General features: G+C 37.2%; 1 protein-coding gene across 1 annotated transcript; it reads right to left on the bottom strand.

Annotated features, from left to right (window-relative positions):
• Positions 1 to 6,540: 6,540 nt before the first annotated feature.
• pcp4a (Purkinje cell protein 4a) lies at positions 6,541 to 24,140 on the bottom strand. Its single transcript, XM_039675556.2, has 3 exons — positions 24,007 to 24,140; positions 8,953 to 9,001; positions 6,541 to 7,188 (listed from the first exon to the last, which is right to left on the bottom strand). The coding sequence occupies exons 1-3, from the start codon at positions 24,013 to 24,015 to the stop codon at positions 7,055 to 7,057; spliced, it is 192 nt and encodes a 63-aa protein (XP_039531490.1). The 5' UTR covers positions 24,016 to 24,140; the 3' UTR covers positions 6,541 to 7,054.
• Positions 24,141 to 24,365: the final 225 nt, after the last annotated feature.

Below are 24,365 nucleotides of genomic sequence, written 5' to 3'. Positions count from 1 at the left end.
CATCTCTCGCTCATAGCAAACTAACGGTTTGAGGGGAGTGGTTAAGCGTTTCCCCACCCAAGTTGTGAAACCTACGTCATCAGAAAAAGAAACCGTTCCAGACCGGAAGTAACTTTTCAGATTTTGATTAAAGATTACTAAGGTAAAACATTTTTTAAATATATTTTTACTTGCACGGATTAATTGTTCACCACAAGACTAGTAATATGCTCTAACAAAGTAAATAGGTTCAATTTTGATTTCACGGGGGTTTTTGAATCCATTCAGTTGATTTTCTGATATTTAGAAGAATATATCAGTAACCAGACAGTTTCTGGTCTCATTGACTTCCATAGTATATATTTTTTCCTGAGACCATAAACTGTCAGGTTACTGATATTCTTCTAAATATCAAAAAAATCGGCTGAATGGATTCAAAAACGGTAAAACTCAACAATTTAACTCTGGAGGAGTTTTAAAATGAGCCTATTTCCAAAAAAAAGTGGAGTATCCCTTTAATGGTGTTTGCATAGCTTGAGGTTTAACCCACACTGACATCACTGATTAACTGCCGTGAACAAAAGAGAAAGCGAGAGAGTTATTTCAGTCTAGATAAATGCGAAAGTGGTTGAAAGTGGCAAGCTCAAACTTTTTTAGACTGCATTTGCATTGTCCACTTGTGATCCGATCGACCAACCATGTGTGAACAGGCCAGTATTTTGGTAAGACATGCTAGCAATGTGCCAATTTATGCTAGTAAAAACAGGCTAATTTATGCAAGCTATGTTTTAAAACCTGCTACAGACATGTTGTAAATATGTAAATAAGAAGTGCATGAAAACATCTCAAATTTTGGAAAAAATAGTTTGTAGAATTTAATGTTTTACTCTGTACAATGTAAGAACTGTTATGCGTTTTCCCCATTATGTGTTTGTCTTATTTTTGTTGCAAAATGTCATTATAAGCTTTTGTAAAAGTTGAATTAAAAAAATGTTGTAAACATGTAAAATAATGCTAGACACATGCTAAGTTTAAAAAACTTTTGTCAAGCCAACATATTGTAAAAGTTTGTCCCAACAATCTTTACTCTCTAGTTAGAAAAAAAAAAATGCATCTTTACTGAATAAAAGTATTAATGTCTTACAATTCTGCTGACCCCAACCCTTTGTACATCTATATATAACAATAATGTAGAAATCATATGTATGTAGACAATGAGTAGCCTACCGGGGAAATGACCGGATGCTCTTCCTGCAGTCCTGTTTACATCCACATATCCATAAACAACTCATTCCCAGGGACCGGCCGGCCAAAATCACATACTTCAATCAAAACCAGCCTTCATTTTTAATACGTTTTAAAAAAAAAAAGTTACTCTGATCTTCTTTAAACTCTGGATTCTGATCACCCTGGATTTAATCACCCTGGCCTCTAGCCATCCTTGGTGTATATGACATTCTTCTCTCAGACGAAAACAATCAGAGTTATTTTAAACAATGTCCTGGCCCTTCCAAGCTTTATATTGGCTGTAAATGGTTGTTTCTGTTTTGATAAGTCCATAAAAGTGCATCTATCCATGATAAAAGTGCATCTATCCATCATAAATGTGTATCTATCCATAAAAAATATATAATAATATAAAATATTTAAAATATTCATATTTAAGTTGAGCTTTAGATTTAAGTCAAATCCTTATGTTCTTTTGGCCGGAAGTTATTTTACTTTATAAAGTTTTAAATATGGATATTTTTCTTACATCTCCATCTTCCTCGTTACTCCACATAAAGTCAACATCTGAGATATTTTCATCAGCTATATGTTCAAGCACTTCAGAACTGTATATTCTGCACATGAAAAAGTTTCAAAAATGTATCGGTACTGTGATATCTATATTTTTTTATAAAAGAAATTTCAATCAGCATTACTGAAAATGTGACTTCAGTAACAGGCTTTCAAACCTACTGTCCATTCTAATGGACAGACACAAACCCTCTGGGCTACTTTATTTGATAAATAATTTTGCTGTTATTTTGGTTTGCTTTAGTTGCTGTTGCCTTTTGAATATGTCACTGTTCATTCAATAAAATATATATATATATATATATATATATTTTACAAATATATAAATTTACTGAAAATGTTTATTATAAAGGGTTAATAAAAATGTTTGACTGAAAGAATTGCATTTTTATTAAGTTAGAAGTAAAACAATGGGTAGCAAAATGCTTTCCATTTGCTCTCTTTCTAATGCAATGTTCAGGTTTGACTCTATTATAAAGTAACAATTTAAAACAACAAATTACAATTTAATTACTTTTTAAATCAACCAAATAAACAAAAAACTTGACAAAAATAGTCTTTGAGAATCTCTTACCCACAACCTGAAAAAAATAGTAAAGTAATGTCCAAAAACAACTACAATCTACAATCCTTTCTACAGAAAGCTGTAAGTCCATCTAGTGGTTAAAATGTGACATTGCATGATAAATATGCTCACTACTTCCAACAGGTGGCGCTAATCTGCTTGAAATTTTTTTTATCTAAGAACCTAGACTCTACTTTAACCTAAAATACAGCATTAATTAAAAAATAATAAAAATTATATATATATAAAATTCTATTATCGTCAATGGGAAAAATGGATTATAATTATTGCATAAATATTAATGATATTCATAGAATTCTCTAAAACACCACAGAAAAAATATTAAAATATTATAGAACAAAAATTAGTTTCATTGGTTTTACTGAATTTTTTTTTTTTTTAGGGGTCAGGTCACGTATGACCGTGAAGGTCCCATTGTGTGACTGTACGGCGAAGTACCCCAAAGGGTTACAAAAATCCTGATTTAAAACGTGCAATTCTACAGTCGATTTTTAACTTTAATTAATAAGTTCAGTCTTTCTATTTTACATACAAACTATGAAATACTGGCAAAAATATATACAAAATGTAAATACACCTTAGAAAATGTTGCTTGCTTCTGTGTTGCCATGCTTCTCTTCAATGTAGAGTTATTATATATATATATATATATATATATATATATATATATATATATATATATATATATATATATATAATTGCTACATGCAGAGCTTTACTGGCATTTGATTGGATGACAAGCGTCCAATCTCATGGATTGCATGCTTTAAAGTTTAAACTAAGGTGAAATGCTCCAGAAGTTAAAAAAAAGGGGGGGCTGACATGTGATGTCCATTGTAATGAACACAGGGACAGGGTCTGAATGGGTTAAACCACAACATAAATAGTCCATAACACAATGGAAGTGCAACAGAAATAAGACGCAAATTGATTACAACAGAATGGAAATAACCGTTTTTGTGATGACAACACAAAAGTTTTGTATTAGCGACATGAAAATTGTTTGCAACACAGGAAGAATTATCTTTAAATGCAGACTATGGTCACTGCACTCTTCCAATGTTAATTCTCTTCCTGGCTTGAGTAACTTAATTTAGGGTGACCAACTGTTCTTTTTTTCCAGGACATGTCCTGTTTTCATATAACAATAACAATTTTCTATCCATACAGAGGAGGCATTACTCTTTGAGTAAACTTCGAGTATCATTTGAGTTGGCCCATGTGTTTGCTGGGCCGAGTGTCCTGGTTTTTGGTAATCAAAATGTGGTCACCCTACTTAATTAAACTGCATTGTTTTGATCTTCTGTTTGCCGTTTCACTTGTGTTGAGCCCCGCGGGACCGCCGTACCTCTCAGTCCGTCGTTTGAAGAGTGAATTCCCGCACGGCCTTCAGAGACGAGCGCGGGCAACTCTCCTCAATTGCCGTATCGATTCAGAGGCTTTCAGCGACGAGCTGGAGACAGCCGCTCTTCCTGGAGCACTTGGACAGAAATTGTTTTTTAGTGCTATGTCAGCCCGGTGGGTAATGGCGGAACACGTTTTCGTTTTTCCATTTTCGTCTGAAGTGCGCCACAAATTAAGCGTCGCACATGTTTATAGACGGTCTCGCTCAGCTCAGCTGTTATTATATTAACAACCGTCATAAATAAATCTGTATAGTGTGCTGGAGTCTGATCTCCCTCAAACACAGATGTCAACACAACACTGCTGCCATCACAGTCAAGAGAACTGGGCAGAGTTACTCGCTTGAGAATGCATGCTAAATTAAAAGAATAGTTTGCCCAAAATTTTTAATTATCCCATCATTTACTCACCCTCAAGCCATCCCAGGTGTATATGGCTTTCTTTTCTCAGCCAAATATGTATATATTTTAAAATTCAAGCTTTAGAATGGGAGTGAATGGTAGGATACCTTTGAACCCCCCAAAAAGTGCATCCATCCATCACAAAAGTAATCCATATGGTGCCAGGGTGTTAATAAAGTTCTTCTGAAGCGAAGCAATGCAAATGAATGTTTGGAAGAATCAGGGTTTTGGGTGAACCGTCTCCCCCAGACATCAACTTAGTGTGGCCTAGATCCGGGCCACATCTGGGTGGGTCATGTGGATTCATTCAGATGTGGGCCGGATCTGGGTTGACACTGGGCTGTCGATGTAAGCACAGAAATCTCTCAGATTTTATTAAAAATTTACAATAAGGTCCATTAGTTAACATTATTAACTACATTATTTAATATGAACTGCACATATATAGCATTTATTGACGTTTGTTAATGTTAATTTCAACATTTACTAATATATTATTTAAATCTTGTTAACATTAGTTAATGCACCGTGAACTAACATGAACAAACAATGAGTATTTTTATTAACTAATGTTAACAAAGATGAACAAATACAGTAACAAATGTATTGCTCATGGTTAGTTCATGTTAGTTAATACATTAACTAATGTTAACTAATGAACCTTATTGTAAAGTGTTTTGTGCTTCGATGATTAATAAAGTTCAAGGTTTGAAAAAACATGCGGGTGAGTAAATGATGACAGAATTTAAATGTATCCTTTAAAAATGGAAAAGGTCAAGTTGAGCTCATTGCATTATGGGATACAGTGTTTCATTCAGTCGTATACTGCACATTCGAACTATCAGTATATCAAATAGTTGCATGCCATATACTGCAGGTGAAATGAGAGTCTGCTATGCATACCGAGGTAAAATCAAGGCTATTACTTCCTGTTCATTAGCCACACTGGAAATCGACGATCACGTCAAGCACTTTGCCTTGTGGGATATTCAGAAATGTAATAGTTTAGCAAAACTGATCCAGGATTGTGTCCACAGGCTGCTCACAATATTTTCAGTTTGGAAGTGAACAATACAAATTGTATCTCGGTGTTTTCTGTTGGATCACAATGAATCCTTCAGTGTTTTCTTTTCTTTCCGTGGTACATGAGAGTGTGTCTCCCCCTCCCAGAGCAAACCTAATGAACCCGTCCGACCTCAGCATGTGTTCTGAACAGAAACATCCCGTAACGAGACCCATGAGGAGGGCTTTCTCTGAGCCGCTGTGAAGCATCTGATTCGTGACTCACAAACGACACCATAATCAAATACAGCATTTTATTAGATTGTGGTGGCTAGCAAGTTGTCGATGAGATGGGCTTTTCTATTTTAAATGAGTGCTAATTCATTAAAGTGATTAATTGAATCACTTTCATAGATCAATAAACTAACATTGCGATCCAATGTATATTCATCACACAAAACAGAAGTGCCTCATTATTACCCAATCGATGAGCATTCTGATTAGCTGAGAGATCACCAAGTATAATCGAGAGAAGAAACAGGAGACCGAATCACACTATCTGTGAATGGAAATCATAAAGAATTTAGCAAATTCCTGAATTTTCACTAAATATGACTAAATGCTGATTCAAAAATGGCTGAAATGCTACATTTAAGGATCTATTCATTCAGAACCGATTCAACGGGACTAATCAGACTTTCCTTTACATGAGAGAGAACAAAGTCATGACCTTTTATCATAATTATGTTTTAGCACGTCAATCTATCAATTTTGATTTAGTATGTCATGATTGACTTGCCATAATTTTGATTTTGTATGTCAACATTTCAATTTAGTAAGTCATTAATTAGTAGTTAATATGCAGTGTTGGGATGAGTTACTTTTAAAAGTAGCGTGTTACAATATTGCTTTACTTTCTCAAAAAATAACAAATTCTGTTACTTTTCTTTCTTGGGCTTTCTTGCTAGTTTTTTAATAACAAAAAGAAAAAGTTGTATTTTTGGTGAGTGTAAAGGCCCTTTCACACCAAATGAATGAAATGCAAGTTCACATCTGTAGGGCAATAAATAGGAAAACAATGCAACTTGTGTTCATTACATACAGATATTTTGTTGCAAGTTTTAAAAGTAATGCGTTACTTTACTCTTTACTTTAGAACATAATCTGATCATGTAACTCAAGTTCAACACTGTTAGTATGTAATTATTATGATTTACCAAAGCATGATATTTTTCTTATGTGGCTTCCATATAATCGTCAGTGAAATTGTATGCGCTAATTGTTGGAAAACGTTGTTCGTTACAGTCAGTGTTGGAAGAAAACATAAATGGTATTAATAATATGTTGAAATAATCAATCAATCGATAGTTGAAGTAATCCTAATTTTTATTCAGTTCACATATGTTTGGTGTCACAAATATTACAACACTGTTTGTTGACGAAACATTGACTTGGTTAAGATGATCAAACACAATAATATCAGTTCTACTATACAAACAAAACAGCAACAACAGAGGTGAAAGATCGAATAAGGCTGTTCGAATCAGTTTTAGATGCCATACAGGATCGTTTGGCATTAAATCCCTGTGGTTTCTGATCTTAAACACAGGCAAAAACTAACTAACACTTTAAGATGGATGTTTTCGAACACTTTGACAAGTAAAATTTATCAAAAAATAACAAAAGTATCTTAAAAGGAAAGAGAAGTTTTATTAAAAAAATCCATGTACTAGGGGGAAAAAAAATATCACATTTTATTCCCGACAGATGTCGGGTTGACCTCTCATCTGCCCCATGACCCCACCAGAGAACAGTGCCGTTTATCTGACATGCAACTCCCTCCCCTGCTGCGGCGCGGGCCGGGACGCCCCGACCAGCCCGATTATGATTTCACCGTCTGCTTCTTCTTCTGGAACTTCCTGAACTGCGATTGGATGGCGACGGCAGCCTTCTCCGTCTCGGGGGCGCCCATGTCGATGTCAATGTCCTCGGCGGGGACGTCCTTCTTGGACGGGTCTGTGGAAACACACATTGAAACAGCGCACTGCATTTCTGTCAGGCGCTTCATAAAGGAGTAGTTCACCTCAAAATGAAAATTTCCTGATTATTTACTCATCCAAATGCCATTTAAAAAATAAACACTTTTTTTTAAGTTTTTTTTTTAATTAAAAAATATTTAAAAAAAATAAACACTTTTTTTTAAGTTTTTTTTTTTTATTAAAAAATATTTAAAAAAATAAACATTTAAAAAAATAGGCATTTAAAAAAATAAACACTTATATACTTTTTAACCACAACTGTTCACTTGTGTTGGTCGACGACGCACCAGGATTATGTCATCATGTTAGAAAAGCATTAATTGTCTGTGTACTCCGGTTCAAAGAGGGCAGGGAAGGGCAAAAAATGCCATCTCATTTTCTCCCGTTTTCTCCTCAAACTTCAAAATCATCCGACATCTTTGTTTTAATTTATTATTATTATTATTTTTAAAAAAAGAAATTTTTAAATCGTGATGTTAAATCGAACATTTCGTCGACCAGCACAGGACGAACAATTGTGGTTAAAAAGTAGCCTATATAAATATTTATTTATTCTTTTAAATGCCCGATGGTTTCGGGAATCCTGAAATGTTTTCCTCAAAAAACTTAATTTCCTGAAACTGAAAATCCTGAAATGTTTTCCTCAAAAAACTTAATTTCCAGAAACTGAAAATCCTGAAATGTTTTCCTCAAAAAACTTAATTTCCAGAAACTGAAAATCCTGAAATGTTTTCCCTCAAAAAACTTAATTTCCAGAAACTGAAAATCTTGAAATGTTTTCCTCAAAAAAATTAATTTCCTGAAACTGAAAATCTTGAAATGTTTTCCCTCAAAAAACTTAATTTCCTGAAACTGAAAATCTTGAAATGTTTTTCCTCAAAAAAATTAATTTCCTGAAACTGAAAATCCTGAAATTTTTTCCTCAAAAAACTTAATTTCCAGAAACTGAAAATCTTGAAATGTTTTCCCTCAAAAAACTTAATTTCCTGAAACTGAAAATCTTGAAATGTTTTTCCTCAAAAAACTTAATTTCCTGAAACTGAAAATCCTAAAAATGTTTTCCTTAAAAAACTTAATTTCTTTTCCACTGAAGAAAGAAATACATGATCGTCTTGGATGGCATTGGGGTGAGTAAATTATCAGGAAATTTTCATTTTGAGGTGAACTACTCCTTTAAAGGCTTCCTATTATGGGATAATTATCTTATGAATTTAGTTTTAATTTGTTTGAAGTAATATTGGTAAAAGTGTTACGATTGCATCCGTTAACATCAATTAAAAAGTCTATTTACAAAACTTGTTTATTTCAACATTTACTAAAAACATTACAAATAAAATGTGTTTGTTAACATTATTTAATAGACCCGAGCTAACATTAACTAGCGAAGAGCAGTTGTATTTTTTATCAAATAACCCTAACAAAGATTAATAATAAATATATTAACTAATGCATTAACTAATTGAACTTTGACGAATGGAACAAACGTGAACTTGTGTATTGTGTTACAGTAATATTTCAAATCAAATCATAACCATTTTTGTGAGATCTGTTGCTTTATTTTGTACTGTCTAATCTGTACTAATCTGCACTTACCTTCAAACATAAATTATTTTGCATTCTGTACAACTATTATGTATAATATGTCAGAGAGAGAAAGAGAAACATGCAGACTTGCAAAAGATTCGGTGATATTTGAACGATTTGAGCGTGTGTGTGTGTATAGCGTAGTGAGTGACTCTACCCTGTCCAGCCGAGGGTTTGACGTTCCCCGCTGATCCGGATTCTTGTCTCTGTAAACAAACAAAAATACAACTGAGATTAATGTGTGTGGCGCATACCTTAAAACACATCGACCCAAAGAATGATGAGACAGGCATTGAATATGTCAGCTTCTGTCTCATTAGCTGACCACACTTTAGTCCTTCACATCCTGAATTAATAAGTCAGTGTGTATAATGAATCTCAAACACTTCCTCAGTGTGTGTGTGTGTGTGTGTGTGCCGCTCGTTTTCTGCTGATGGCATTCTGTATGGGTCTAGTTACAGTGGAAAGCGTGTCATTATATGCAAGAAGGATTATTCCACACACACACACACACACACACGCACTGGCACAATTTAATCATATTAGTCTCTCTCTCTCTCCTTCTACCTCAATCAATCCTCTTGCGTTCAGTTCTATCTTTGTCTTCCAGCCTCTGATTAACGTGTAGAATTAGCATAAGAATGTTTGGCTGGGGAAGATCTGCGAGTTCGTCACGTTGCCGTAGTTACCGACGCTCGTTATTGCTCTGACGCGAGTCGTCGTCCTGCTAGATGGCGTATAGTTTGTGGCTGTTGTGCTGCATAAATTACAGTCATTTGAAATGTCATACAGCGCACAGTTGAACACATACAGCACTCGAGAAATGACATTACATTGCATCTCCTCATTTCTCACAATGTCTAAACGGTTTAATAAAGGATTCAGTCTCTAAACCCCGCCTTTTCGAGACTCTACTCCGCTCTGATTGGTTAGATGGCTAAGTCTGTTGTGATTGGTCTACTGCTTACAGTGCGTGTTGGAAACAAAACGCTCATTACCATATCTGAACTCCAGCTTCGGAGGCGGAGATTTCCTCTACATGTCGACAACACGAACCAAACTCTTCCAGGCCTGATACAGCGTTTGAGGGCGGGTCAAAAGAGACGTTTCCACAGGCAGCCAATGAAGATCAGGCTTTGATGTACACTTATAGAGAGCCTAAGCCTCTCCCCTTCCGGTCGACCAACATGGGACCTTATTTCGGAAAAATATTGAATGGTAGTCAATGGCGAGAGACAACACATATTTCGATCTCGTTTTAATTGTGTTTTAATTACAAAGACTACAAACCCCAAAGGCGCACATTTTCTCTCAATGAATGAAGCTAACTTTACTGAGGCTAACGTCTGTCATCGTTTCTACAGTCTTACGTTATAATCGTAACGTTGCGCCGTCTGTCCCAGACTGCACACACACGAGCAGCGGATCTCGTTTCGCTTCCTGGGAGATGTAGTTCATAGAGCGATTTTCACATAAAACTAAATGTTACTCTTCTGTTTTATAACAAACTGCGACATTTTTGACTTTCAGAATTATCTTTTAAATTGACGAACATCATATGTGTAATTGAGGGCACAGTTCAGACGGTTGTCTCTCGCCATTGACTACCATTCATATTTTTTCTGAAATAAGGTCCCATGAGCCGGAAGCGGAGGGGCGGGACTTAGGCTCTCTATATAGAGAAGGAATTTGGACCAATGAGATATGACGGTGGGCGGAGCTACTCATTGTAACACCACAGAAATATAAACGAGTCGTGTCCTCTGACTCATGGCTGGGTAGGAAAAAAAACATACATTTATATTGAAAGGAGCTTTTTTATCATTACATTTAAATTTAAAAATAAACCAAAACTGTACTCATTTTAACTACATTTAATTATTAGAGTTGTATATGATATGTATGTATGCTTATTAGTATTTTTATTATTAGTATTATTATTATTATATATTTTTTTATTATTATTATTTTTTTTTATTATTATTATTATTGAAGTAGCTAATCATGTAAATTTTATTGTGTATAAAAGCCCTTCCAGGGACAGGAGTTGAAAATTAGCTATAGCTATAAACTTTATATGCAACACTTCAGTGACATGCTTGATCTTGACACTATGTTTGTTTGCATTGTCCCTGTCAAATAAATAAATAAATAAAAATAAAAATTTACATTTAGCTGACGCTTTTATCCAAACAAAGCGAATTACAATTGCTATATATGTCAGAGGTCGCACGCCTCTGGAGCAACTAGGGGTTAAGTGACTGTGGATTCGAACCCGGGTCTCTCACACCAAAGGCATGTGTCTGATCCACTACTATCTCATGTACATGAGATATAAAGGTCAAGAGATGGGCAATTTTATTTATTTTTTCGCTGTAGATGCAAACCCACTGTGAGAGAGACGCCCATTCCGGTTGTGTTTCTTCTTGGAAAGGGTGAAATGAGGGAAATCTCCTCTCTCCTCACTGCAGTGGAACGAGCTCCTGTTTCTGTGAGTCTGGAGTGAGGAGCAGAGGGATCATCAATATCATCCCTCCTTCCTGACAGGCTCAAACCACACAGCCTCAGAGCTAATGCCGTTAAACTTGGATTATTGAATCGGGCTCCAGGGAGACACAAACAAACGCATTAATTGGAGTAAAGTGTCAGTCAGTTGTGCGGCATGTGAAGACGTTAGTCAAATACGGGCGAGAGAGACGTTTTATTAAATTATATTAACTAATCCGATGGACATCTCCCTTTAAGGCCAGTCAGTTCATTCGGCGATCAGCTGTTTTCTACAGAGGCAACAATTTACTTAAAGGTCCCCTGACATGGGGTTATTTTATTATTTTATAATGTTTCCTGGGTTGCCCTTATAATGTTAGTATGTGTTTCAGATCAAAAATAGTCATCATTTAAATAAATAAAAGCCATTTGATTTGAATGCTCAGTTTGAAGGGGCGTGTCAGTGGAACCGCCCACTGCTGTGATTGGCTGACATGCTTGCATATGAAATAGCTGTGCATTACATGTAAAACTATCTTGAATACTTTTACTATTACAGCTATCGACATTAAAGGTGGAATACCTAAGATTTTTGCATTAAAATATCCCAAAATCACAAGGCCAGTGTTATATATTTAGTTAAGATGATAACGTACAATATTCCAAATGTTTCAAACAATGTTTAAATCGCGAGAAAATTGAGATTTTAACCAAGGAAACGGGGCGTGTGAGCTAAATAGTTTTAATTTTTATATTTTCAGTTTTCATTTTAGGAGAACTTTTAGCCATTTTGTTATGTGCTTTTGACATTTTTAAGTAATTTTTCTACTTCAACTTTAATTTCTTTAGTTAGTTGCCATGGCAACGTTTTTTTTTTCACCTTACATTTAATTTTAATAGTTTTAGCTAACAATAACAACACTGGGTTTGATATCATATTTTAGCAATAATGCAACAATGGTATCATACATTTATCTCAAATTAAGCTAATCCGCATTGAAGCAAGTTCTAAACGCAATCTTAAAAGAAGTTAAACTGTAAAAAACAAAGCTGCTGCATAAAATTTAAGTACAATCAACTTGGATGTTTGGCGAGCAGAAAGTTCTCTCTTTCTCTCTTGCTTTCCCTCCACCATATTGTGTGTTCATTATGAACAATAATGAAAATGATGATTGTAATCATAAACTTCATTAGCTGCAGTGAAGCAAGGATTGGCAATGAAACCCATGTGGACATCGGGGCAATTAAAATGTGAAGAGAACAGGATATTAGCTGCTTCTCCGTGGACAAACATGCTCACAACCAAAGCGAATGAATTACAACAAGCATAAACCTTTTACTTGGCTTTAAATGTCATCAGTAGCAAATAACTCTTGTGTGTTGCAAAGCATCCTGGGCTGGCTGGCTCACGCTAATGCACTGCAGTGGATTGAACTTGATGCCACAGAGATGCCCTGAGCCCAGTACACCAGTGCCCTTCAGAGCGGCGCTTGGCACTGCCACCCGATGCCACTCGGCACAGTCTGAGCCGCACCGCTGCGACGCTAATGAAGACCTCATTTAGATCAACTCGCTCCGACAGCTGGATTCACTAATTAACAGAAAGCCGATCGTTGAACCGAACGCTGACAGTTTCCTCCTCAAAGGTGATTTATGGACATTTTCAGAACAACATCACGCAGCTGATGAAATGCAAATTAAACACCCCGTGAAGATTCACACTCAAGTTTTACGCCTCTCCCAAATTTCAGCAGGCATTTAGCAATAAATAAATAAATACTGTATTCTGTCGTTTTATTCCAAGCCATTTGGAGAGCTATTTTTGATTCATTTGGCAGCTCGAGATCTTGGGAAGGCTTCCATGCTGTTCTCAACGTCTATTAAGAATTTAAGGGAGAAACGCACAACTAGGACACAGACGGCTAAAGAGAGAGAGGGGATAATATGCGTCATATTTGAAGGCGAACAGATGCTCGACTGAACGTAGTGGAGGATGGGAGCTCAAACGACGCCTCGCCACCAGAAAACACTGCAGGACGTAAACACTGAACTGATGAACGTGTGAAACCACAGGCGGGTGAAATGATTATCTCGCGGCTGGAACGCTTCGCAACTTATTTTCGGCACAGAAACTTCTGGTATACCAGTACTCCTATTAATCTGGTCAAAATTAGCTTGACCCTTTTCACATTTCTGGGTCTCTCAGAAGGTATAGCCGTGAATGAGAGAATACATTACATATATTTGTGTGTTCAAATAGCAAAATAAAAACTCTACAATAGTGTTTTCACAACTTTCAAAAAGAGTAAAAGAAATAGAGAGAGCTTGAGAATTGAGAATGGCAGTCGGAAGAGAGAAAGATAGCAATTTTACCTAGAAAACAAATTTTTTCTACTTTGATGCAAAGTTTGATGCAAAAGTATAGTTTCATGTAAACATTTTTTTTTTTATTACAAATGAAAATATAAGAAACTTTTTTATATTTGCGATGCTTGTGTCTATGGAAGCTTGTTTCCGCCATTGAATAAAAAAAATTAAATAAATAATTTTGACTTTTTATCTCACAATTCTGACATTATATCACGCAGTTATGACTTTATAACACGCAATTGCGACTTTATATCTAGCAATTTTTACATTATATATCGTAATTCTGACTTTATGTCTCGCAATTCTGACTTTATAACACGCAATTGCGACTTTATATCTAGCAATTTTTACTTTATATTTCGCAATTCTGACTTTATATCTCGCAATTGCGACTTTATATCTCGCAATTCTGACTTTATATCTCGCAATTCTGACTTTATAACACGCAATTGCGACTTTATATCTAGCAATTTTTACTTTATATTTCGCAATTCTGATTTTATAACATGCAATTGTGACTTTATATCTAGCAATTTTTACTTTATATTTCGCAATTCTGACTTTATATCTCGCAATTGCGACTTTATATCTCGCAATTCTGACTTTATATCTCGCAATTCTGACTTTATAACACGCAATTGCGACTTTATATCTAGCAATTTTTACTTTATATTTCGCAATTCTGACTTTATAACACGCAATTGTGACTTTATATCTAGCAATTTTTACTTTATATTTCGCAATTCTGACTTTATATCTCGCAATTGTGACTTTATATCTCACAATTCTGACTTTATATCTCGCAATTGTGACTTTATATCTCGCAATTCAGACTTTATATCGGCAATTCTGACTTTATATCGGCAATTCTGACTTTATATCTCACAATTCTGACTTTATATCTCGCAATTGTGACTTTATATCTCGCAATTCAGACTTTATATCTCACAATTCTGACTTTATATCTCACAATTCTGACTTTATATCTCACAATTCTGACTTTATATCTCACAATTCTGACTTTATATCTCACAATTCTGACTTTAGATCTCGCAATTACAACTTTTATCTCACTATTCTGACTTTATATCTCGCAATTGCGACTTTATATCTCGTAATTCTGACTTTCCATCTCGCAATTGTGAGAAAAAAAAAGTCCGAATTGTGAGATAAAAAGTCGCAATTACCTTTTATATTTTTCATTCTATGGCGGAAACAATCTTCCAAAGGTGGCCGTTAATACGCGTCATCACAGTCTGTGAAAAGGGCCGCTAATTGCTAATGGTTAAATAAGGATGTTTGGCACGTAAACTTCTTGTATTTCACAGTAGCTATTAGTAATAAAATGCGGTAAAAAAATAAAGTGACAAGCAATGCGTGTAGATTGCTAATTGCAGTAGCTAATGGCTTACTGCTGTTAATTAAATAGGAGTACTCTAAAAATCTGCTAAGAATAAAAATATTTTATTCTTAAAAAATAAAAATATTAATGAAACAATGTTGAACATCGTACATCTGATATATATTTGGATATTTTGATTAGATGCCCATACATTATTGACGAACAATCTAAAAGGTCAGTTATTCTTGTGCTGGATCAATTTACATAGATATGAACGCAGATACCTTGGCGTTTCACGTTTCAGTGGAATTTAAGACTCGACTGAAATATTATGCTGCACAATGCAGAAGAGTGTGTGTGAGTTACAGTATTATCTCCAGAAGTCCCACTAGCGCTGAGGTAACACACTGTTCCAGAAAGCTTAACGAATAAACATCACAACGGGGAAAAGAGAAGGAGAACAAGAAACCAACGAGAAAAACTAAGAAAAGAGAGAATCATCACAGACGACTGACAGCTGCTTTTAGTGGTTACATGTACATCCGGTTTCATAGGCTTACTTCCGTTAGCATCATACATGAATTTAGTGATAAAGGAATGTATTTTTCCTGCTGAGATAATCCAAGCAAGACTAATGACGGCGAGTGCATGGAGTCCTCATCAAATATTTAGCGGCATTAGCGATGGCAGCAGCCTCTGCCTCCAGGCGCCGCGCTTTCCTCGGATAAGAGGAGAACACACTGCAGGGGTATTTCCTTCTGCCCAACACACACACACACACACACACACACACACACACACACACACACACTGCAGGGGTATTTCCTTCTTGTTGGGGCTTTTCTTCAACCTCCCACCCACCCCACCCCACCCCACACACACTGCAGGGACTGCAATAGACTCAAACACAAAAAGTGTGTGTAAAGTCTTCATGGCTCTGAAATGCTCTATTTTCTCTCTATCCACATTTAATCCTCGTCTTGCACTAATGTGCCGTAGCGCTCAAGCGGTGAGGTCGGGCAGAGCTGGAGTCGGGCTCTCTCTGGCCGTTTACAGGGATTACCGGGATACGAGAAGAATCTGTGTGTGTGTGTGTTGTCAGAATGATTATGGTTTGAGGGATGCTGAATCACAAACATGACCATGATCTACAGCAGACACATCACAGTGGACGTAATCCATCACAGAGCGGATGCAGGTGATGCATCAGACATTATAAAGCGAGCGTAGAGATACAAAGCTTTAAAGCGGAACAGATCACATCTATATGACATTTATACAGCCCATCACTAAACTTTTTCTGTTTAATTGCTTTCACGATGAATCAAATCTTCTCAAAACTTAAAGGTGCAATGTGTAAATAAGTTGATTATCTATTAACAGAAATGCAATATGACATCCATAACTATGTTTTCAGTGGTGTATAAAGAACTTACTTAATTAACCGTAATGTTTATATTACCTTAGAATGAGACATTAATAGCTCCATAACCGAGGGAATCCCCTTCTATGAAGGTCGCCATGTTGTGACGTCATATTCCTACCGTAGCCGAACGCGAACAAACAGCGCTACAGAACGCGTTTCATCACTACCTTGAAAGAGAAGTAGCGGAAAGCTGGAAGCTAGCCTTACACTCCGTGAGTAGTGTTTTTTCCCTTGTGAGTGGTGTAAAATATGTAGTTAGGATTGTTTCATGTAACTTAGTTCTCCCTCGCTGTGTTATGGGTTTGTTATGTTGGGGATAGATGTGCTGTTACGTTCGTGAGACAGCTGATGATTAGTATTCATGTCATTGACCGTAAAACAGTACGTTACAGGAATCACTAACCTGTCGATAGAGACTTTTACTAAAGTCTTTTATCACTAAAGTCGATCGCGAAGAGTTTTCAAAATCAGAGAAAAAAGCCTATTGTGTGTAGTAAATAGTATCTATGGGATGCGGAGATGACATGATTGTAACAGCGCGCGCACTTCCGACCTTTGGACTCATGCGATGCAGACGCGTCCCAGCTCAGCCACAGTAACAGCTCATATTAGCCAGCTAAACTATTACTACCCTGTTAGAAAAAATATATAGCTGCTCCCTCGCTGTATTATGGGTTTGCTACAGTATGTGTGGAGAAATGTGCTGCTGGTTACGTTTGTGAGACAATCAGCTGATTAATATTATTATATTAAATTATATATTAAAACCCTTGATCCTCACCTGACTGGCTTTGTAAACAGTATCCATGATGTGGTTTATAATGGACTGTGGTACAGAAACAGTGACAATGTTACACACTCTTGGCTTACTCTGGCTATTCTCTGCTGTCTCAGCCGACGAGATGTTTGTCCCGTTTTAGCTACCGTAGCTTCTTCGAAAGGGAGGGGTGAGCAGTGGGCGGAGCCCTTGGTGCAAACTCGCAACCGAACCACTAGATGTCGCTAAAAATCACACATTGCTCCTTTAAGTAAACAACAGTGTAATTCTAAAAACATCTTGAGTTTTAAGAGGTTTGATCATAAAAGTAAGCATTTAAATATCTTAATACGAAATAATATTATGAGAGTGACTATTAAAGAGCTCCATAAGCTATCAGAAGCTAATTTTGGCTATTTAAAAATCAGCAAGTGAACAAAATTAAACATTTTTCCATAAAAGCCTTTTTATGTATCAAATAAAATACTCACCACATACCTTGGATATATTTAAGTGGTTGTTTCAACTTCAGGAGATTATAATGTTAGAAATATCCACAGCTCGGGTGAACTTGGCTCAAATCTCAACACTAAAAATTTGGACAACAGCCGCTGATAAGGTCTCCAAGTATATTGGACTCAGTTTGAACACTTTATCCCATTTCTCTATTTTTTATTTATTTATTATTTTTTTTAAATGTTTTATATTTCCTGTGACTGTTTTTCTGTTGACTTATCTGTCCATTTTGTACCCCATTATAAAGAGACCGCGGGGTGGGTGGGAGGGATTGATAGATGGATCGTTGTTTGTTCTGTTTCTTTTTGGTGTGTTTATTGTCAAAATTTCTAAAACAAATCTAATAATAATAAAAAAAAAATTAAAAAAAAAACCTATGGCACTAAAAAAATAAAAAAAAATACTCACAGTGACTTAACAGTATGTGATTTGGCTTCTCAAGAAAATGTATTTTTAAAGGTTTTTTAAATGTTTTAGACATTAGTAGAAGCACAAGGCGCTGTGGGCTGGTAGATGTTAGCGCCTCGGGTGATTGAGTTGTTTTGTAGGCTATCGGCTAACTTAAAGAACTCGTCGATTTGGCAACTGGATCAAATTAGCATGTGACCGTCCGTCTCAGAAATGCTGCATGGTCATATTTGTTCTCCAAGGGTGGATGTAATTCACTTTTAGACGCCTTTAATCTGCAGATTGGGGGATTAAAAAGGTACACAGTCACTCAACCGTGCTTTCTTTTGCTGCGATTTCAACACTGCCGCTTTCCATGAATCAATATCAAACCCGTCAGACTCCGAGTCTCTTCTGAGGAGAGAGCGGAACAAATCCCTTTCTGCCGATAATGGCTCCAGGTTGTGACGGGCGGTTCAATACTGTGTACACATTGCTGATCCATCAGGGGAACGAGCGCAGTGCTGAGTTGCAGGAGAGTTTGCTGTTGAGTCTGCTCAGGGCAACTGACCAAGGAAATAAACCGTAAATCTGCTCGCGCGCAATGCGGGATCCGAGGTCTAGTGCCGCGCCGTCAGATGTTTAATGCGGCGAGAGGTGGATCAAGACATAAACGAGCAGGAGGAAGAGAACTGTGTGTGTGTGTGTGTGTGTGTGTTTGGGGGCCGCTGTTTACGCGTGTTCAGTCTGGTTCCCCCATGCACACACACACACAGTCGAGCGCGCATTTCCTCTTTATCCGCGTGGAAGATGCAGAAGCGCTGGGCCGTTATGTATAAAAACATCGATTGTCAGGCCTGATTACGTCCAGTGTTTGCACTTGAGGGCCATAAGTTGCTTTTGATCTCCATCAAGCTCATCGCTGTGTTCACCGCACACATGGAGCTGCTCAGTTCAGATGTCGCTCCAATAGATTGTTTTATAAGGGGAAGATTATGTGGTGTATGGGAACCCTCAGTAACACATCTCTACTGCTAATGCTATGGCAGAAAAACGCAAATGATGATCAAAATCACACGAATGAGCAACACTTTACTCTTTCGATATAAGCAACATGGCCGTCATTGGCACAAGGCTTGAGTGAGTCAAAATGAGAATACTGGAAATGAAGTCCGAAGTATTAATTAGTATCAATTTGAGTATAACATAAAAGACGAGTTGCAAATTAAAAGAAAAAAAAAGTTTATTGGTTAGCAAATCAACAAATCAATTTATAAATATATATATATATATATAGGCTACACCAAGTTCTGTCATCGATCGGTCCAGGAGTAGTTCACTTTTTTTTTTAAATGTTGCTGATAATTTACTCGCCCCCATGTCATCCATGATGTGCATGTCTGTCTTTCTTCAGTCGAAAAGAAATTAAGGTTTTTGATGAAAACATTCCAGGATTTTCTCCATATAATGGACTTCAATGGGGACCAAACAGTTCAAGGTCCAAAAGACAGTTTCAGTGCAAACTGCAAACTTGTTCAAAGGGCTTTAAACGATTCCAGACGATGAATAAGGGTCTTATCAAGCGAAACCATCGGCCATTTCAAAAATAAATAAAAAGACTAAGTTTTATAAGCACATTCGTGACTCTCCTGTTCGAACTCGTTCGTCAAAATGAACAAATCTTTTTCCGAGTCATTTGGCTCATTCAAGGAACGAATTGACTCGGGAAAAGATTTGTTTATTTTGATGAATGAATTCGAACAGGAGAGTCACGAACGTGCATATAAATTTTATTTCTTTTTGAAATGGCCGATCATTTCGCTTGATAAGACCCTTATTCATTGTCTGGTGTCGTTTAAAGCCCTTTGAAGCTGCACTGAAACTGTCTTTTAGACCTTGAACCGTTTGGTCCCCATTGAAGTCCATTATATGGAGAAAATCCTGGAATGTTTTCATCAAAAACCTTGATTTCTTTTCGACTGAGGAAAGAAAGACATGGACATCTTGGATGACATGCGGGTTAGTAAATTATCAGCAAAAGTTTTTTTCAAAGTGAACTACTCCTTTAATGCCACCTGCTGATAATTAGATTGTTAAATATGCGGCACTAGCTGATTGGTTCCTGTTACATATGCAACCGATGAACTTGCTGCTCAACATTTAAGTAGATGAGTGCACAGCTTGCCAAAAAAAAATCTCAAATAGCCTGAAAATGGAGATGGTCCTCACTGCGGAACATGAAATCCATGGGGAGGAGTCGGATCCAGATCCAACTCCTCCCACCTTACATACACCTAAACCTAACCAACTCCGCCCCCTGATCCCTAAACCCACCCCTAATCCCTAAACCCAACCCTAATCCTACCCATCTCCACCCCTTGGATCGTGATCCGACTCCTCCCCGTGGATCTCATGTTCTGCATTGAGGTGCTACTGTGAAAATGAGAAAACTACATTTCCCATGATCCTCAGTAGCAGATTCCTCTTTAGCACTAAAAATGCTTCAAGTCTTTGAAAGTTGAAAAACAACAGAAAATATGAAAAATATGATACCGCTCAAAAATCTCTTGAGTGCTCTCCACACTGCAATTACGACTCCCGGACTCGTATGCAAGAACTTCAAGAGCACTTGAAGCCGGCCTTTATTCCAGATGTCAGAAGACGACCCCCATTATGGTCCAGATACAAATCCATCTTGTGTTACATAATCCTACACAGCAACAAAAGTCATCTACAAATCCGCTTAATATCTCTGTGTGGACAGCGTTTCAATCTCGGTTCTGCCCTCCAAATCTGGCCCTTTTGGATTTAGTATGGTCTCATTCTGTAGCTTTGTAATGTACACATGTTCTGACCAATGGACAGCAGTGGCTTTGAATAATGGGAAGGCAAAGAGAGAAATAATTCCTCCACTCTCAAATCAATCCAGTTGAGGCCACCACAGATTGTGCCAGATCTCTTTGTCTGATTGTGTATTATCAGGGCATATATATTAAATCCCTGTTTAAACAGAATTAATCAGATACCTAATCAGGTAAATGTGTCAGAGAGCTCATTCGAGGCATAAAGAGATTACACTCCAAAACATATCCAACGCTCCCTCTCTAATTCAGGCATATTCTTGCAAACAGGACAGCTGTTGTGTTTTGCCATCTAATTTTTCTATATTAAGCTGTATTACTTTGTTTCTACCTTGAAATTGGGAATATTGAACCGTAAATATATTGCAAAAGTGGTTCATGTGACTTGTGCAACTGAAACTCAAGCTGCTTTTCAGTGAAATTTTACAATCTAATGGTAAACGTTCAAGGTGGTTTGATGTACCAATAGTGAATTAAATGTAAATGTATGCAAACACTACAGTCCAATCGATATAAAATCTGCTGCCAAATCGTTTAATTGCATCAAAAACAAAAAATGTGTTTATATAATACGTGTGTATATATATTTATAATATATTTATATATGCGTGTTGGTACACCATTTATGTATGCATTTGTATATGTGTGTGTATATGTATATTTATACGCACACGCATACATTTGCCCTCTTGTTCCCGCCCACATTCTGGAATTCCTGCAATCTTCTGTGCATGTAAACACTTAGTAAAAGAGTAAAATCTACGGCTCTTCAGTGAGAAGTCCTGCTGATGTTCAATAATTCAAGACTGCCGTTTGAAGTCGATATGGAGGAGCTCCCAGCTTGTGTTGCTCTATCCAGCATTTCTGGGTACCATGTGCTCCCTCTGTTCATTTATTTGACAAATATGCTTGAATGGGCCGACAGACTGATTAAAAGAAGCGCAGTGCAGCAACAAGCCTGATTAGGCTCTTTTAGCAAATACAACATTAACGCATGTTTTTAAATGAGACTAGAATAATCATTTATATAACATTCCCTGATCCATCTGTGCATGAAGCGGCTCCTCATCGGCTGCAGTGGGTCGGCATGCTCTATGCACACACACACACACACACACACGCTCAGTATCAAAGACAAGACGCGCGGATACTTCGGGGATTTGGAGGGCGCACAAGGCAGTAGTGGGCTGCGTCCAAAACTGATAAATGCAATGTTACTTCTTAATTCCTGTCTTCCTGAGTAAGATTTTCAGATCAGACACATTTCTGTAGTCCGAACGAGACATAGGAAAACTACAAATCTGACTAGCTTTACAGTAAGCGTTACAATTGCCGATAGGTGGAGCGTACTCGACAGTACACTACAACTACATGTAATGAAGCTTTTCCACTGCATGGTACGGTACGGTACTGCTCGCTTCGGCTCACTTTAAATGGTACCTGCTCTGTTGAGGTTCCAAGCGTACCGTACCGGTGTTCTGTTGATTTTTGCCGCCTTGTCGAAAAAGCTACCGTAGCGCAAATTGATCACAGAATGCCGATTAAAGTCGTATGAAATACAATTACAATACAATTCTAAGTTATGAGTAGCTACTGTATACTGTAGACTACTGTTTTTATTTTTAAAACGGTGTGAAAAGTAAAAATGATCATAAAATATTCGTCTTTGACTTGTTAAAGTACACCTTTCTTCATAGTAACTGAACTTATTCTTTTTCAGCTGGCTGACTGTACAAATATTCATATGGTAGTAAGCATTTTTTAAAGGGAAATTATACATTATAACAGGAAAATGTACCTTTTGTAAAAAAAAAAACTAAAAAAAAACTAAAAAAAAAAAAACTGTGAGTCTGCACATGCGCATAACTGGTAAGTAGCAAATCCCGATGGGTAGAATGTGACGTGAAACACTGCAGATCTCTGATTGGTCAGACAGAATCGTCACTACCAGCGTCATTGTATTTGCGACCAATAGACATCGACACGAGAAACCAAACCCGCTAGATTTAAATAGCCACCGCTGTTATCGTTCAGTCTATAATCCCACCCACTTTAAAGCGGTACTAACTGCAGTGGAAAAGCAACCGAGCTAAAGCGAAGCGAGCCGAACCGTATTGAGCCGTACAGTGGAAAAGCGCCATACCTAGCAGCCGGGTAGCTTTTGAATTGATCCCAAAGCTGGTGCTGATAAAGATTTTTTTAGAGTGTATACGTCTATAGGACTTTTCCTGTCAGATGTCAAATAGACGTTTAGAAGATGTCTTTAAGATGTAATGATTTAGAATGCACGTTAAACTGTTAGTAAACAGCAGATGCGATCTTTAACAGACACCTGTGTGTGCTATCTGGGTATGCAACTGTGTGTTTAAGTTTTATCCTCAAATTAGTTTTTAAATTCAGCCCTAATTCAAAGATAAATCCCGAAACCATGTGTCCAAAAACGTCAGGTAGGCTAAAGGCAAGGCGGAAAACGTGTAGAAACATTAAACAAGTCGAGGTGGCGCCACTGTTAGTACAAACCGCAATAATTCAATTTTTCACCAAACTGTAGCCTAGTAGGCAATTTTATGCAAACATTATCGACTTGACTTAAAAGCGTCAAAATCGCCAACTAAATTCGAATTAAAAATCATGAGAGTAGCTTATCATCCATCAACCGTCTCCGTGTCACCCCAGGTTCGGGTTGAGGTTTAACTGACAGCTGTCATTTGTTGCATCATTAATCATCGCGCGTGGATAATGCTGATTCGACAATCTGCCCGCGCGCGCAGATGCAAAAAAAATATATATATATATATATTCACAATATCCATCGTGCTCTTCTAAGCTGTAGCCTATTAAACATGGTGTGGATGGCATTTCAGCTTTTCAAACGATTTTGCTGGTGAAGTGAAGAAAAATGCGCGCGAACTCATCAAACAGGGAAATATGCGACTGCAATCAACGCAAGTTCAATGCATTGTCTCAATGAGCCCTCCCTGACACTGAAGGAGAATCTCCTCCTGCCCTGGGGAAACCTCGTTACAGTAGAGTGGTGCATCCATCGTGCACGGAGGGTTACTCACCTCACTCATGCTGGATGAGAAGTGTGATGATGAAGGTGGATTCGGCAGAAGAGCAGCAGAGATGCAGTCCTTCAGTCCGCGCGCTGCGTGGGTTTGTGCGCCTGCTGGAGTTTTATACTTGGAGCTCCAACTCCCTTTCATGTCATCACGTTTGCACTAAACCAATGGAAAGCTGCCGGTGTCAACGCTTCTGATGTCATCACCACTTTAATCTCGCGAATAATCACTGAAGCGCACCATTGCTGCCTTTAGGGTTCTTATAGAAATAGGAATAGCCTATATAATCAACATATTGGTTATTCTGTATATCAACATATTTCGGATCAGCTAGATATCTGAAGTGCTCGTGCATTGCATCT

This window comes from Pimephales promelas, chromosome 23, assembly GCF_988280905.1.
Source record: "Pimephales promelas chromosome 23, fPimPro1.hap1.1, whole genome shotgun sequence".
NCBI lineage: Eukaryota > Metazoa > Chordata > Actinopteri > Cypriniformes > Leuciscidae > Pimephales > Pimephales promelas.
The sequence above is the reverse complement of the archived record's forward strand: the minus strand, read 5'-3'. Positions and strand labels throughout refer to the sequence as shown.